The sequence below is a fragment of the Alternaria arbusti genome (genome assembly GCF_024043155.1).
Source record: "Alternaria arbusti strain BMP 1465 chromosome Unknown scaffold_12, whole genome shotgun sequence".
In the NCBI taxonomy this organism is placed as follows: Eukaryota; Fungi; Ascomycota; class Dothideomycetes; order Pleosporales; family Pleosporaceae; genus Alternaria; species Alternaria arbusti.
In genome coordinates, this window is record NW_026249952.1 from 831,419 (window position 1) to 846,923 (window position 15,505).

The 15,505-nt window shown below is 52.1% G+C and overlaps 6 protein-coding genes across 6 annotated transcripts; 3 read left to right on the forward strand and 3 right to left on the reverse strand.

The window, feature by feature from the left end:
• Window positions 1-2,464: 2,464 nt before the first annotated feature.
• J4E86_008247 (uncharacterized protein) lies at window positions 2,465-3,486 on the forward strand (the record flags this gene model as incomplete). Its single annotated transcript, XM_051448761.1, has 2 exons — window positions 2,465-3,270; window positions 3,384-3,486. The coding sequence occupies 2 exons, from the start codon at window positions 2,465-2,467 to the stop codon at window positions 3,484-3,486; spliced, it is 909 nt and encodes a 302-aa protein (XP_051300357.1).
• A 1,428-nt stretch (window positions 3,487-4,914) lies between these two features.
• On the forward strand, window positions 4,915-8,053 carry J4E86_008248 (uncharacterized protein; the record flags this gene model as incomplete). The annotated part of the gene is made up of 3 exons (XM_051448762.1): window positions 4,915-5,410; window positions 5,473-6,132; window positions 6,186-8,053. The coding sequence occupies 3 exons, from the start codon at window positions 4,915-4,917 to the stop codon at window positions 8,051-8,053; spliced, it is 3,024 nt and encodes a 1,007-aa protein (XP_051300358.1).
• A 385-nt stretch (window positions 8,054-8,438) lies between these two features.
• On the forward strand, window positions 8,439-9,146 carry J4E86_008249 (uncharacterized protein; the record flags this gene model as incomplete). The annotated part of the gene is made up of 1 exon (XM_051448763.1): window positions 8,439-9,146. The coding sequence occupies one exon, from the start codon at window positions 8,439-8,441 to the stop codon at window positions 9,144-9,146; it is 708 nt and encodes a 235-aa protein (XP_051300359.1).
• Window positions 9,147-9,329: 183 nt separating this feature from the next.
• Window positions 9,330-11,162, reverse strand: J4E86_008250 (uncharacterized protein; the record flags this gene model as incomplete). The annotated part of the gene is made up of 2 exons (XM_051448764.1): window positions 9,330-10,546; window positions 10,601-11,162. The coding sequence occupies 2 exons, from the start codon at window positions 11,160-11,162 to the stop codon at window positions 9,330-9,332; spliced, it is 1,779 nt and encodes a 592-aa protein (XP_051300360.1).
• A 2,298-nt stretch (window positions 11,163-13,460) lies between these two features.
• J4E86_008251 (uncharacterized protein) lies at window positions 13,461-14,076 on the reverse strand (the record flags this gene model as incomplete). Its single annotated transcript, XM_051448765.1, has 2 exons — window positions 13,461-13,751; window positions 14,050-14,076. 2 exons carry the CDS (start codon window positions 14,074-14,076, stop codon window positions 13,461-13,463), a joined length of 318 nt encoding a protein of 105 aa, XP_051300361.1.
• Window positions 14,077-14,419: 343 nt separating this feature from the next.
• On the reverse strand, window positions 14,420-14,831 carry J4E86_008252 (uncharacterized protein; the record flags this gene model as incomplete). Its single annotated transcript, XM_051448766.1, has 2 exons — window positions 14,420-14,556; window positions 14,618-14,831. The coding sequence occupies 2 exons, from the start codon at window positions 14,829-14,831 to the stop codon at window positions 14,420-14,422; spliced, it is 351 nt and encodes a 116-aa protein (XP_051300362.1).
• Between the last annotated feature and the right edge of the window lie 674 nt (window positions 14,832-15,505).

Genomic DNA, 15,505 nt, shown 5'->3' on the forward strand with positions numbered 1-15,505 from the left:
TAAGCACATGCTCTAGTTTGGCAGATCCCAAAGCAAACATACGCGGGACGCTCCAATCCGGTGACATTGGCCTCTTACCCCGCGGTCTGTTAGTGCAGTACCAACCAGTAGTTCTGACAGCAAAGCAATATCTTGCAGTAGACCTGAACCTTTGTTCAATGCTTTTCAAGCCTTCGCCCCGCCACCGACCCTTCTCACCACCAGTCACTGTCTGCCATTGCCGACAACACCACCACCATACACCCACATCAGACAGCAAAGCAAAAGCTCAAGGCTGGCTCAGTCGTATCACGATTTCTCACAGCGATCTGATTTTAGACTTTGGATCGTCGCGATTTTGTTGAAAAGTCATTGCGAACCCCGCTCGTGCAAGGTCGATTCAGGGCATCAGGGTCAACCCTCTACCAACTCATAGACAGTCCCCTACGCACCAACTTGACGGCGACCGAAGCGCACGTTGTGAGTAGCGCATGAGCCAGGCAAGAGTAACTTGACGACACTTCGGTACCGACGGCCGGCGGTCAACATGGCTCGTTAGTGGCACAGATACTCACAAGACCGAGTGCTGACGAGCACAGACACATCCTTCCCTTCGGACCTACCTGTCCCTCAGGATGACGGCGCGTGTTCGCACTTGAGAGGAACACAGATACCTTCCGTATCCTTGTCCGCAACGTCAGGAGACTGGCTTGATGTCTCAATTTATCCGGGCCTGACAATCGTCTTCTGCTATCCGCGTACCGGTGCGCCTGGTGAAACAATCACTGAAGATTGGAACTCCATACCAGGAGCACGAGGCTGCACACCTCAGGCGTGCAGCTTCCGCGACGAGATGGCCAAACTACGCGACCTCGGCGCACAGCGTGTATTTGGATTGTCGACTCAGGACACTGCCTACCAAAAAGAGGCCAAGGACCGGCTGCATTTACCCTACGAACTGCTTTCGGACGAGAACCTACACTTTGCCAATGCCCTGAAACTACCCACTTTGAAATGGCAAGATAAGACACTGATTAAGAGATGCGCCCTCGCGATCGAAGACGCAGTCATCGTGAAAGTCTGGTACCCTGTTTTCCCTCCCGACAGCAGCGCGAAAGACGTAGTGGGATGGCTTGCAGGCAGAAAATAGTATATGCAGGTACCATTTCCGTGCCCCTGAAACGAGTTGGTACCACATTTGGATGCGCACCCGTGAACATCCTGACTCGGGCCCCTACGGTGCTTTTACGGCTGCCGAATCCGGCTATGTTGGTAGTAGACAGGGGAACTAACAGCAGTTATCGCAACGTACTCAATACTGGGCGCAACAGGAGCTGGGGGGTCAGTTTCTCTCGATTAGCACGACGGTATTTTCCGCCGTCGTGATATACCTTTATTGCTCACACACACACTGTCAACTGTCGCGGCAAAAGCAATGTTTGGGGACAAGGTTTGACGGGTGCGACGTTGGGTTGCGCACTAAGGATCGTCAAACCTCCAACCGAACGTGGATCGCCCGCACCGTGCGTGCATCGTCAATAAACTTTAGCTCCACGCTCTTCTGCCGGACCCTACAAGATATGGTCTAACCCGTGCCGCCCTGCATGGCGATGTTGTGTCGCAAGGACTCTGTCGATCGCGGATCTTCGTGACTTTGTGAGCACCTACTACTATCCTTCATACACACTACATTCGTTCTATATGCTTTCTTTTCGGAGAACTTGGTGTATCACATAAAGAAGCCTGCGCATCCTGACGAAGTGGCTGAGGCATCGGCGCGGCGTCGTTCACTCACTCCTTGTTAGTATAACCAGCTTCAACACAATCTTTAATAATAATGTCTACCACACTCATTACTACCCGCCGACGACCACAAAGCACTACATCTACCTCATCGCGAAGAGCGCCGGCTACATCCACTTCGTCACAAAGAGCGACTGGTACATCTACCAAACAACGGAAACCGAGCGCAACTTCTACATCATTACGCATTGCCTCATCGTCACCAACCGCACTACCTACCAACTTGGCATCAGACTTCTCCTTCATCCAACTTGGAACGAATGCTCCCGTTCCCAGCGTAACCAACTCATTCAATCAGCCAAGCCTCGTGGACACTTCCAAGGGACCCACCGAGACATGCTCTACAGATAGCGACTGCGCAAGCGGCAAAGCATGCTCGAGCGCAAGATGTGTTACCATGGGCGGTGCTGCACCGCTTGGCGGGTCGGGCGCAGAGCCAACTTCGCGACTAACTCCAGGGTCGGCTATTGGCATCGGTGTAGGAGTTGTGGGAATGGTGGTGTTGATGATTGCAGCTGGTTACTGGTTCTGGAGGGTTCGAGCAAGACGGCCACGCACCCATACGATCGAAGCGCCTTCACACACTCGCCAAAGGTCTGCCTCGAATGCCACAGATCAGAGGACCTTGGTAGCATCACTACCAAACAGTCCCCAGAACGCAGCCTTCAGTCAACAACAGACCATGAACCCAGGGCTATTTGCCAGGGCTCTTGCATTCAATGAGAAGAAGGAGAAACCGGACAACAAGAGGTCAGGATCTATGGAGAAGCACGCACGAAGCTCAACAGAAAAGGCACTGCCACCTCGTCCAACACCTCATCCGCTCATGGAACATCCCCTTCCTCCACCGCCAACGAAAGCAAAGTCGTATGCTGTCAATGTCAATATCAACAAGAGCATGATACTCGATGATGAGTTGATTAATGCCGTCAGTTCGCTTCGGGGTAATGATACTCCTCGCAGTGGTACTCCCACCCGGGATCGTGCGCCACGATACAAGTTTGAGGAATACATCCCGCCTACAGCCGCTCCTCCATCGATATCCATCTCGCATGCCACGCCTACCGCGGAAAAGCGAAACTCGGAATACGAACTTAGCCAATTACCGAACAAAAGACACTCTGTCGACAGTGTCTCGATAGCCGACGGCAGTTCGAACGGAGGTGATTCCGAACCACCCTCCCCTGTTAGAGAGACTCTTTCTAAACTGGAGAGCAAGCCCCCTCAACTTCCATTACCCGACTTGCCACCTCCAAGCCCAAGCTTCAGCTTTCGTTCCTACGACTGGTACCAGGATATTATAGGCGATCAACCAAATGGCGAGCCGAACACACCCACCGTTCCTTCGCGCAACCCTGCGCGAACACCAACAGAATCTACATTCCCTAAACCACTTTCTCTTTCTCCAAAGAAGGCGCAGTCCGCCATGCTACACTCGAGTCTTATTCCAGAACCACTTTCACCTGGTGCACCTCCTGCTGCATCAGGGTTGCTTTTACATCCAAGTTCAACGGTACTACCCAGTCCTACGAACCCGAACTTTCATTTATCACCAACTGTTTATACCCCTCCGCGACAGCAGTCTCCTATACCACCAACAGCCCCACGTCGAGCCTCCGCGCGGGCTTCTACAATGACCACGGCAACCCGAGCTACGCACGATTCGCGAAGCTGGCTCCCGGACGATGGATTGTATCTTGCTGAAGAAGGTGACGAATACGCCGAATACAAGACTTTCCATCGACCTAGCGAGGACAGCAGGCCTACAAGCTACTCGCCCTTGACGTGAGCTACGGGAGCCACCTGCCCTACCATCATTCCAACTATGATGTTGGGGGCGCGCTGAGCTTTGTAGTCTTACCCATGCGGGCCGTGTACTGCCTGCACCAACATTGTTCATTCTCCACGGGCCGAGACCCTCAGGAAGGATCGCATTGCGCGCAGTGTAATACATCCGCTGCTCCACTTCTGTGTCCCGACTTTGAACCAACGAGGGCGTGCGCGACAGCCCTGTACTCCGACGCACGGGAAGGAAGCACGCGGGAAAACGCTAGGGCACGCGAGGCCATGAACTGCATGCAGCTCCATGATGCAATGCGAGCAAGGTGCAAATACTACGGATCATGCTGCAGAGCGGATGCAATGCCACAACGACGTCTAACATTCTTGTACTTTAATACCCTAACGTAATGTAAAACAAACAGTATCAATGAAATACAACAACATATCAATTTCATAACAGTATGGCTGTGTGTATAAGCTTTCTTCCTTCGTGACCAGCAACCGTGCTTGTGGGGAGATCTGCGTGCGACCCCACTGTCATGACATGTGGCCTACAGAACGTTAAACCCGCCATATCGTGCCGTGCATGTACGATTTTATGGCTCTACCGAGATACATTCCGTGGCGCGTCCACCATTCGTGCTCCTGTCAGCTTCGAAAGAGGACTGGGATGTTCATCTGGACCGAGGAAGCAAGAGCGCCGTGAAGGCGTTCGGAGATGCTTAGCAATTTCCCTTCGTCGGGTCGCACCTACTGATTCGGTTCATGTTGAAGCAGGCACGATGACTTCCGTGCCAAACGTTGAAACTGGAAGATATCACCTCGACACCAACTTCCGACCCTCAAACTTGACGATGATTCGCTTCTTTTCCTTTAGGGATCCGTTCTCTTCCTTCAGGATTGTTGCGCTGTACCGCATGCTGGGGTACATCCTACACTGGAAGTACCCACGGGTAAGTCGCTTCTGCCAGGCATTATGAGCTATCACAAGCTTCAAGCCACGAAGCTTAGAATCTAGAAGTCCGTCTTCTTCACGATCCCCACACATCGACGGAACTGCATGTCTCCGCACGTTCCTATTCGCTCAATGTCGGCGCGCTCCCCCATGATCATCCCCCGCACGGAGCTCGCTTATGCATGGCGCATGCAGGCGCCCAGCCTCCTCGAGTCCAGTTCCTGTTGCTCAGCGTCATTGCAGGTTCCTTCACTGCGGGGAATCGCAGATTCACGCAGTAAACCAATATGGCGCCTAATGCAGTGGACAGCAATGCGAAAAGCTATAAAGGGACCAGGTCGCCATGGACTCCAAAGGATCTTCAGGCAGCTCTCGACTGGTTCAGTACATCGATCATGTCGCGCTCAAGCTATCTTCAAGCTTCAACGCTGCTCTCTTCTTTCCTGTCGCTTACAGCTGGCCAGACACCTATCAGCTCGTCTGACGGCGGTTGGAGCACGACCCTGGCTGGCACCCCTACCTCATTCCGCCCTGTCTTTACTCTTCCTCCCTCAGTAGACCAAGGCGTTGAGCAGATCCCCAACATCTACGATCCGCAAGCCGTCGATGCACAGAATGTCTGCCCAGGCTACAAGGCGTCCGGTCTTGAACAAAACGACCGTGGCCTGAGCGCCACCTTGACACTGGCTGGGGCACCCTGCAATGCTTACGGTACCGATATTGAGGAGCTAGACCTGAAGGTCGAATACCAGGCCAAGGGGCGACTGGCCGTTAACATTGTCCCCAAACATCTCGATGCTAGCAACCAGTCCCAATGGATTGTACCCGAGGATCTTATCCCAAGGCCGCAAGCCGAGGATTCATCGGATGGCACAGACCTCAAATTTGATTGTAAGTCATCTCAACGAGGATGTTATTAAATTGTGAGGATTCCCGGCTAACGCGATTCCAAGGGGGCAACGAGCCATCTTTCTGGTTCAATGTGGGCCGTCGGTCTACTGGAGATGTAATTTTCACTACTCAGGGCTCGCACCTCATTTATGAGAACCAGTTTGTCGAGTTTGTGAACAGCCTGCCTGAAGACTACAATCTTTACGGTCTGGGAGAACGCATCCACGGCCTCCGCCTGAACAACAACTTCACCGCGACCATCTACGCTGCTGATGTTGGTGACCCAATCGACCGCAACCTTTACGGTAGCCACCCATTCTACCTCGAAACCCGCTACTTCGAAAAGGGCGGCAATGGTAGCAGGACCCCTCTTAAACAGTCCGAGATGCAGCAGAGCAACTTTGGCTACGAGAGCAAGCCAACTGGATCGAAGTACGAGTCTCTCTCTCATGGTGTATACTACCGTAACACTCACGGCATGGAGGTTGTCATGAAGCCTGACCATCTTTCTTGGAGAACATTGGGAGGCGCGATTGATCTATTCTTCTACGACGGACCTTCTCAGCCTGAGGTAACCAAGGAGTACCAGAAGTCGGCGATTGGACTGCCTGCCATGCAGCAGTACTGGACCTTCGGTTTCCACCAGTGCCGATGGGGTTACCGCAACTGGACAGAGCTCAGAGAGGTTGTTGAGACCATGAGGGCTTTCAACATTCCTATGGGTAAGCTTCTTGTCGCATTATGTCGCCTGAGTATGTTTGCTAACTATGAATAGAAACCATCTGGCTCGACATCGATTACATGGACCAATACCGAGACTTCACTCTTGATCCCGTGACTTTCTCTCCCTCTGGTGTCAAGGACTTCTTTGGCTGGCTGCACGGAAATAACCAGCACTTTGTACCCATTGTGGACGCAGCAATCTACATCCCGAACCCGCAGAACGCGAGTGACGCATACGACACTTACACTCGCGGAAACGAGTCTGGTGTCTTCCTGAAGAACCCCGATGGCAGCCAATACATTGGCGCTGTATGGCCTGGGTACACTGTCTTCCCCGACTGGCTATCTTCCAACGGTGTAGCCTGGTGGGTTAAGGAGATGGTTGAGTGGTACAAGGAAGTGCCGTTCAGCGGCTTCTGGGTTGACATGACTGAAGTCTCTTCATTCTGTGTTGGCTCCTGCGGTACTGGCAACGTTACCCTGAACCCTGTTCACCCGCCTTTCTCTCTCCCCGGTGAGGTCGGCAACATTGTCTACGACTTCCCTGAAGGCTTCAACATCACCAACGCAACCGAGGCCGCCTCAGCCTCAGCCGGTGCCTCGAGCCAGGCTGCATTGTCAGCAGAACCCACGGCAGAAGTTTCTACAACTGCCAGCTACTACCGATCAGAGCCCACGCCCGGTTCGCGCAACGTCAACTACCCTCCATACGTCATCAACCATGTCCAGGGCGGAGCTGATCTTGCTGTTCACGCCGTCAGCCCTAACGCGACACACGAGAACGGTGTTGAGGAGTATGATGTCCACAACCTCTTTGGCCACCAGATCATCAATGCCACCTACCAGGGTCTTCTCGAAGTCTTCCCTGGCAAGCGACCCTTCATCATCGGACGTTCCACATTCGCTGGTAGCGGCAAGTGGGCTGGTCACTGGGGTGGCGACAATGCGTCCAAGTGGGCTTACATGTTCTTCTCCATCCCTCAGGCTCTATCCTTCTCGCTCTTCGGTATTCCCATGTTCGGTGTCGACACATGTGGATTCAACGGGAACACCGACATGGAGCTTTGCGCCCGCTGGATGCAACTCTCTGCTTTCTTCCCATTCTACCGCAACCACAACGTGCTCTCTGCCATTCCACAGGAGCCCTACGTCTGGGATGCCGTAGCCTCTGCATCCAGGACCGCCATGCACATCCGATACTCTCTGCTGCCCTACATGTACACTCTCTTCAACGACGCCCACACCACTGGTTCTACCGTGATGCGTGCGCTCGCATGGGAGTTCCCCAACGAGCCACAGCTCGCAGGCGTCGACACACAGTTCATGTTGGGACCCAACATCCTCGTCACTCCCGTCCTTGAGCCTCAGGTTGACACCGTCAATGGTATTTTCCCCGGTATCGTCGACGGCGAGAGCTGGTTCGACTGGTACTCTGGCGAGCGTATCCAGGCTGAAGCTGGTGTCAACACTACCATCTCGGCTCCTCTGGGCCACATCCCCGTATACGTCCGCGGTGGCGCAGTACTGCCAACTCAAGAGCCTGGCTACACCACTACTGAGTCCCGGAAGAACCCATGGGGTCTCATCGTTGCTCTATCAACTGATGGTACTGCTTCTGGTAACCTGTACATTGACGATGGCGAATCTCTTGAGCCGGAGTCGAGCCTGGACATTACGTTCGCTGCTATGGATGGACAACTGAAGGCTGAAGTCCAGGGCGAATTCAAGGACACCAACACGCTTGCCAACGTTACTATCATGGGAGCTTCATCTTGTGGACAGGTCAAGCTGAACGGCGAGACGATCGATGCAAGCAATGTAGAGTACAACTCTACCAGCAGCGTCCTGAAGCTTACAGGTTTGAATGATTTGACCAGTGGAGGAGCCTGGCAAGGTAGCTGGACCCTGAGCTGGGAGTAAGCGATAGAGTGTCATAGAGGATGTATCATAGACTTTGGTATCATCAACCATAGAATGGTGAAGCGACCCTAACGCTCGATTAGCGAGCTACCCCTAGACATGAATCTACTGCGTTTCAAAGCCAACCCCTGACCTCCATGTTTGACAAATCGATGCATCCTCGGAGCGCGCTGTGCTCATGGTCTTTCAGGTTTTGCGACGAGCGGAGTCGTGAACAAATGACGTCATAACGGGAACTTGCACCCTCCAAGGATACGCCCAAAGCCCAAAGGAGTCTCTACGTACCACGCATCATCATGGCACTCTCTCACACACGAAGAAAGTTCGCGCCGAACACCTCCTTCTTCAACAACTTTTCCAACGACTAAAAGAAGAGCAATACATCATGCCACCCAAGAAACTAAACCAACAAGCACCCTCCTCAGTTCCCGACGTAGACGAGCTGAAGAGCATAGCCGCAAAGTCCGACAGTCCAGAAGATAAACTCAAAGAAGCCGCCGCGAGCGCCGAGTCCGCCCTCGCCTCCGCCAAAACCGCCTCGTCGCTACGTGCCGCCGCCGAAACCATCAAAGACCCTGAGAAACGGAACAAATACCTGCAAGATGCATACAACAAGGAGATTGAAGCGCATGGAAACTCGAAAAAGGCGCGCGTGCTCAGCTCAGGCGCGTTCCAGGGTAGTGTAGGGGGTGGCGGTATTGGTATGGCTGTGGGTGCGGGACTGGGGACGGTGGTAGGCACGCTGGTGGGGACTGTGGCTACGATTCCTACGACGGCTGTGGGGACGTTGGTGGGAGCGGGCGTGGGTGGTGTACATGGGCCGTGGGTGAAGCTTGGGGGTGGGAAGAAGGATGGGAAGGATAAGGAGAAGGAAGGTGAAGAGGAAGGTGACGGGAAGGATGTTGATGGGCAGATGCAAGACCAGATGGGTGGGGAAGAGGACGGTATACCAGACCCTGAGGCGCTGAGACGTGCGGCAGATGAGTTTGCGCAGCAGCGGAAGGCGAACCAAGAGAATGGTGGTGCGGATGCAGAGAAGAAGGAGAAGAAGAAGCCTAGGAAACTGGAGGTACGGGGCAAACAAGGTGCATGAAGAAGGGTAGCAGGACTTTTGGCTTTCGAACACCGCACTGAGCTTATGGTTTTGTTTAGTGTATGCATTGTTTGGCGCCAGCATCATATAAGCATTGGGATCATGGCATAGTATACACAGGTTTGACAAAATACTTCTCCTCAACACTTCTCAATCTGAAAGCCGGGACGAAGCCATTTCTTCTCATCGATGCACAACGACCCCAGCCCCCTCACCCATACCCCGTACCTTCCCTTCAACAACACGTTCGGGTAGTCCCAATTCCGTACATATCTCATCGAAACAGTGCATACCATCCAGGAATCTCAATAGAGGAAGCCCGCTCCCGCTCTTGTCTCTATCGCTCACCAAGCCCTCGAGGGTCTGGTGTTCTTCACCCTTCGAAACACTGAGATGTTGGGGGTTCTGTTGTTGAAGATGATTGTGGTTCCCGGGCATCGCGGAGGCAACGCTCGGTCTGTGAATCGAAAAGGATGGATGATGTGTGTGGATGTTGGCTTGGGAAGTGTGGTGACCGTGGGTCTGGATACTTGGTTGGGAGGAATGGTGTACTCGTTCGTTACCGCGAATTGTGGTGGTGTCTGAGTCGCGGGGGTTTGCGAGAGATGTCGCGGCACTTGTTTGCAGACTCGTTGGTGGTGCGGGTGGTAGGGTCGTTGAGGTCGCTATTGCGTACTTGTGCACACGGTAGAGGAAACCTTTGATGATGCCGAAGGTAATGAAGCGGCGTACGTCGATGCCAGTGAGCAAGTCTAGATTCTCCAGCACCCAGTTCTTCAAAGTGAGACCTTGTCGCAGCGATGTGTATAGCGTTATTAACGTCTCATGGCTCGTCTGCCATACATTCTCTTCCTCCTCTTCCTTCTTTTGAGCGGCGATGTGGCCATCGAACTCTGAGACCCTAAGCGTAGATCCGACAGTCTCGCTTTGCTGTGATGACAAAGACGAGGTCGAACTACGCTCGTCCCTACTCTTCTCTGAAACTTCGCTATCCATCCGAGCTGTCTTTGCGTTTGAACCAAGTCTCATTCTCGGTACGCTGACGTAGCGCATACATTCCTCTTTAACCTCTGCATCCATTATGAAATCACCAATCTCTGCTGTTGGCGCATATATGGCGCTGAAGCTGAAGATATCCAGTAGTATTAAACATCCATAATATACCAAATGTTGAATGGCTCGTCTTGTCAACGAGAGATCGGTATCAGCCAGTTGCGCTATATGGGCTATCGAGTTGATACCGTTTATGTATGGTAGTATGCGATTGAGAGTGAGGTCCGAGGATACGGGTTGCTGGAGACTTGACAGAGATATGGTGAGCAAGGGCACTTGATGCGCGAGGATAGGTGGAGGAGGCGGTCGCGTAGGGAATAGCTTCAGGTTGATCGTGTTCGAGTCATCTGGTGGTTGGTTAGTATATCGCATACCACAGTCTGGTACGAAGCATGACTTACCGATTGGTATCATACACTCAGCGTAGTTATTTAAATCCTCAAGCACCATCTCACACAGCGCATACACCTTGCTGCCACCACCAATTCCAAATCCGCCGACGCCATCGTCGTACCCAAACCCAATGTTTCCTCCCTCATCTTCCCAAACGCCCTCCTCTTCTCTGGACAAGAATCCGCCCTGCTCTTCTAAGCCTCTCAACAAGCGTCCAAGCTTCCTCACGACTTCGCCGTAGCACGCCCAGTCGCGCTCATTTTCGCCTATCACGATTGCGAAATTGAAGATGAACTCATTCCTACTGTATTTCCCTTCTCTTATGCAAACAGGGTATCCGATGACGCGATTGTGGTTGATGCAGAAAGTGAGTAGGCGGTCGCAGAACTGTTGCGTGGGTATGAGGAATTGCGTGACCGAAGGGAAGGTAAATAGTGGTGTGGGGAGCGCCGATGGGAGGTTGGACGGTATTATGGCGCCTGCGGGTACCTGGTGGAGGACGCGGTTCCCTAGAGAAGATGTCAGCGGGGTTTCCTGAAGGCGCGGCTGTCTTTGGACTACCTTTCTCATGGTGGAAGCGAGTATAGAATATTGCTTTTATCGCGCGCGTAGGCATTGAAATCTGTAGGCTCTACCGCCAAAATTTGCTGGCGACTACATGGTGGGTGTAGGGTCTCCGGAGTCGCGTCGCAATGTGGGGAGCTTGGGGAAGCTTCCGAAGTGTCCACGGGTGGTCCGCGCGCCACATCACGCGTTGATTTCCAAGGTTCTTAGGAGGTCCAACCCGCCATCCCAACACATACGACTACAAGATATCGAGAATTAGTCTTCAGCCTAGCATGAATATGGGGATTTCAATCTCAGTCTATGCCTAGGGCTCTGATCTGATAAGACTTAGAAGATCAAGCGGCACATTACGGACGTCACCAACCCTGGATATGGTAGATTGAAGGCTGAAAGAGTCCTTCTCTCATCAGGCATTTTCAGGCTCCAACCACCTCGTATCAGCATCGAGATTTTTCCTCGTGCGTTCTACTCTCGTTCCAAGCCGTCCGTACCCGCAAGGCATCGAGAATTGATACCCTGACCCCACACTTCACAAGCACGCAGAGCACCTCTCGGCATGCAACATGTCATCTTCAGCCTGGGTGAGGCGGAGTGGGCGGGGAAACTAGTACATACGAGATGGCAGGATCCTGATCCTAGTGATTGAGCTTCAGCCTTGCCTGTTTGTATAGGCATGCAAGACCCTAGGCACACAGTGCTGTTCAGTCCTCCCGCAAGGCTCTCTCGAAGGCAGAACTTGATCATGGATATTTGACACTGCTGTGCAATGTATAAGTCGACGTAAGCTCGTCAAGTTACCCGTATCGTTACACCACCACATCTTTTCTACCTATCATATGGCTTCTGCACATCATTATCTCAACAAATCTCAAGTTATATGGCAGCAGTTTGGTTTTTCTAAAGTCGGCCATGTCGCTGTTACGGAAATCTGGAGAAGCCAAGGCAATGAGCCTGATGGTACAATCTCAGTACAGCGGGATGTCAACAGACAAGAGCTTCTAGGCTGGTTACAGAGAACCAATGGAACTGGGCCAAGCGCAGTACCCAACATCGAAAGAAACTGCGTCCTTCGAATCGTTTGGATCCTTCTTGACACCAAGCGACGCATCGTCGACATTGATCCTGTCTTGTTCGAAGAGACATGTGGTGCCTTCCGTCACCAGTTGGCTCAGACCTACTGCAAGACTCAGTATGCAGGCATAGGCTCCATAATTGACCAGGAAACAGGAAAGAATGTGTACTATCTTTGCAACCATCCAAAACTGGCATTTACATGGTCACGCGACACGGAGGCTGGCGTCACGAGCGTGACTTGTGTAGTGGACCGTTGCAAACTCGACATCCTTCAGGAAATGGTGGAAAAAGAGTTCGTGCAGAGACTAGCGGATCACGAAATGACGCCGGCGTTAATGAGCGCCTTGATGAGCTCAAAAGAGGTCGACATTGAGACTAGTGAGGTCAAGAAGTTGGTACGAGAAGTAGAAGTACGGACGGGTTATCACGAGTGGACGGGTCGAGTCGAGGATTCTGCGAGGGGCGATCTGGTGGGCCTTTCAGCCAGAATGAGCGGGTGTGGAGCAAGGGTTGATTCCAATACGCGAAAGTTAGGTGTGATAGCGGAGTTTGGTCGGTTCATTCGGAAGCATCTCGAAGATGAAAATGATGCTGAAAGCCAGAAAGAACTGTTGGCGTTGAACGATATCGTCGAGCGGCGTACGGCTATGCAGGTCCTTGACTTGGAGTATACCAGTTCTCGTATTCGGACTCAAAAGGAAGCGGTTAGTCATGGCGAACGCCTCCAAACAACTTCTCCGTTCGAGATGATAGACTAACTTCACTTGCAGCTATTTCACCTCATAACCGCGAACGATTCTGCGTCGGCTCAGCATATTGCTGAAGAGTCCCGCCGAATCGCATGGGCCACTAGGAGCGATGCGCAAAGCATGAAACTCCTCGCTCTGATGACCACGATCTTTCTACCAGGCACGTTCGTCTCAGGTCTCTTTAGCACGCCAATGTTCCAGCGCGAATCTAGAGATAAGGTCGACGACACCATTGTCAAGGTCTGGAAGCCAGGACTGTTCTTGTACATCGCAGTCTCCCTGCCGCTCCTTCTAATGACTCTCCTGGTCTGGGGGTTGTGGACGTTTGGGTATAAGCTGAAGAATGAGAGACATGTCAGGGTTGCAAGGAAACGCCTGTTTCACACTGCTGGGTCTACGGAAAAGGAAAACCTGATCATGAGGCAAAACACCATCACATGAACACTTCCTGTGACTTTACGATAATCATCCTCATATCCTATGGATCTTCAAATGGGTTTTGGGGAGACTGCTGTTGCTTCAATATCATCTGTATCCGTTCGACGTAGGTGCTCATGCTGTGCATGACGATATCGCCGAATACCACTGCCTCCAGTGCTGTTGGGTCGACATGCAATGGGATAACTTTCTTGAGTTCGCCAGTCTCATCCGTCTCGCCTCTCAGGACCACTTGGTCTCCGCTAGGGAGGTAAAAAGGCGGGGGGACTGCCCATTCCCCTCCGGTGAACGGTTGCGTCCACGCCTTAACGAGGCTCCGCATGTAGCCTTCCTGCGAAAGAGGAACAGGGTCCCCTTCATTGACGAATGATATGAAAAGCGATGATCTTGTCGTCGGACGCGAAATCGCAGGTTTGGAAATCGGCGGTCCTCCAAATGTGATGCAGTCTATGCACATAACTTTACGCACTATATACAACGTAGCCTAGATCAGCCAAGCGCTCGAGAGTATAATGGGCTCACTTACTTGCTTGCGATTGCGACCATTGAGAGCTATTTGAATGCATAGATGCGAAGAGAAGCTGCGCAATTGCGGCACCGCTGGAATGGCCAGTGAACAACAGGCTCACTTCACCTGGCAAGCGATTCTCGGACATCTTGACTATCTCTGCTGATACTATGGATTCCATGTTCTTCGCGAGCGCAAGAAGACCGCGATGAAATTTCATGCCTACTCCCAGCTCGTCGCAGTCCATAGGATCTGTATTTGTGTTCACTGCCCACTCCATCGGAGAATACATAGGCCACCTGGTAGCGCGAAATGCGACTACAACAGTGTCATGCCCGTCGATCTTTGTAGCATGTAAGCAGAAGGGCCTGCTGTTTCCGGTGACACTCTTCGGCCCGCAAAATATCGTGTCGTCCGATGATTCATTGATCTTGTGAACACGTACAGCCCATTTTGCTGCGAGATCGACTTGTTTCCAGTGGCCTTTGTCCCTACATTCCCTTTAGTTTCATATTGCAGTTCTTATTCTCTTTGATCACGTACAACTCAAAAGGATCGGTATTACCCCGGAGAAGATGATTCGGATATTGTTCGATCTTGCCAATGTAGTCGATCAACTCGTTGTCGACTTGGAGATGTCAGCGAGATGTTATGGGTGCTCTTGATTCATGCTGCAAGTGCTCACTCACGTTGATCGGCAATGTCGTGTGAGAAGTCAATATCGTTCAGCTTTTTGAAGGCTTTAGACAGCGCGACCGAGTTCGAAGTACTCTCAGTAGACTGTGATACACTGTTCGAGGAAGAGGCTACAGCTCCGCCGCTTTCAGCGATCACAGTCTTCGTTTTCGACTTACGGAAGATATTCCGAAGTCTTTTGTTCGCTTCTGCTTTTGACTGTGGCATCTTGAGAATATGCCTCTATGATGACTGCTCTGATCATGTCAAATTGGTCGTTGCCGCCTGAACTCTTGGCATCGTTACACAGCTGAGGGGTACTCGGATACCCGACCTTTCCTCGCGATCTTGGGAGACACGTCCCTGGTAATACCACCTTTCCTGTATGACACGATGGACCCTGAGACTTCTGGAAGCACTCCAGATGACCACATCTACGATGGTACCTTTGATGCGATCTTCCGGCTGCTCAGTACCGTTTATTGGGACGGCTTGGAGAGGGAAATACGCGAACTCATTCTTGCCTATCAAGATATCGAGACGTACCAACCGAATTATCCAGACGAAAGCAGTGCTCCGGATCTTAGCGCTTGTAACTTTAAGCGTTTCTGTACGTTGTTGAGTAAGTTTACGACTGGCGAGCTCAAAAACCATGGTACGCACGCTGACCGAGCTACAGCACCCTATGTCAAAGGTGACGATGCATTCGATTCCGTAAGATTGCATAGTCGCGCAGTCGAACTTGCCCAAGGTACATGGACTTCTTCCCGTATGCTCGAATCGGAAACGGCTAAAGGTTTACGTAGCTCACTTAGATCTCGATTCGAAACCACGTCGTAGTCGGCATCTTCTTCAAACGCTAGGTAATTCACACTATAGGCTGTATGTGTGAGTATTGTTAA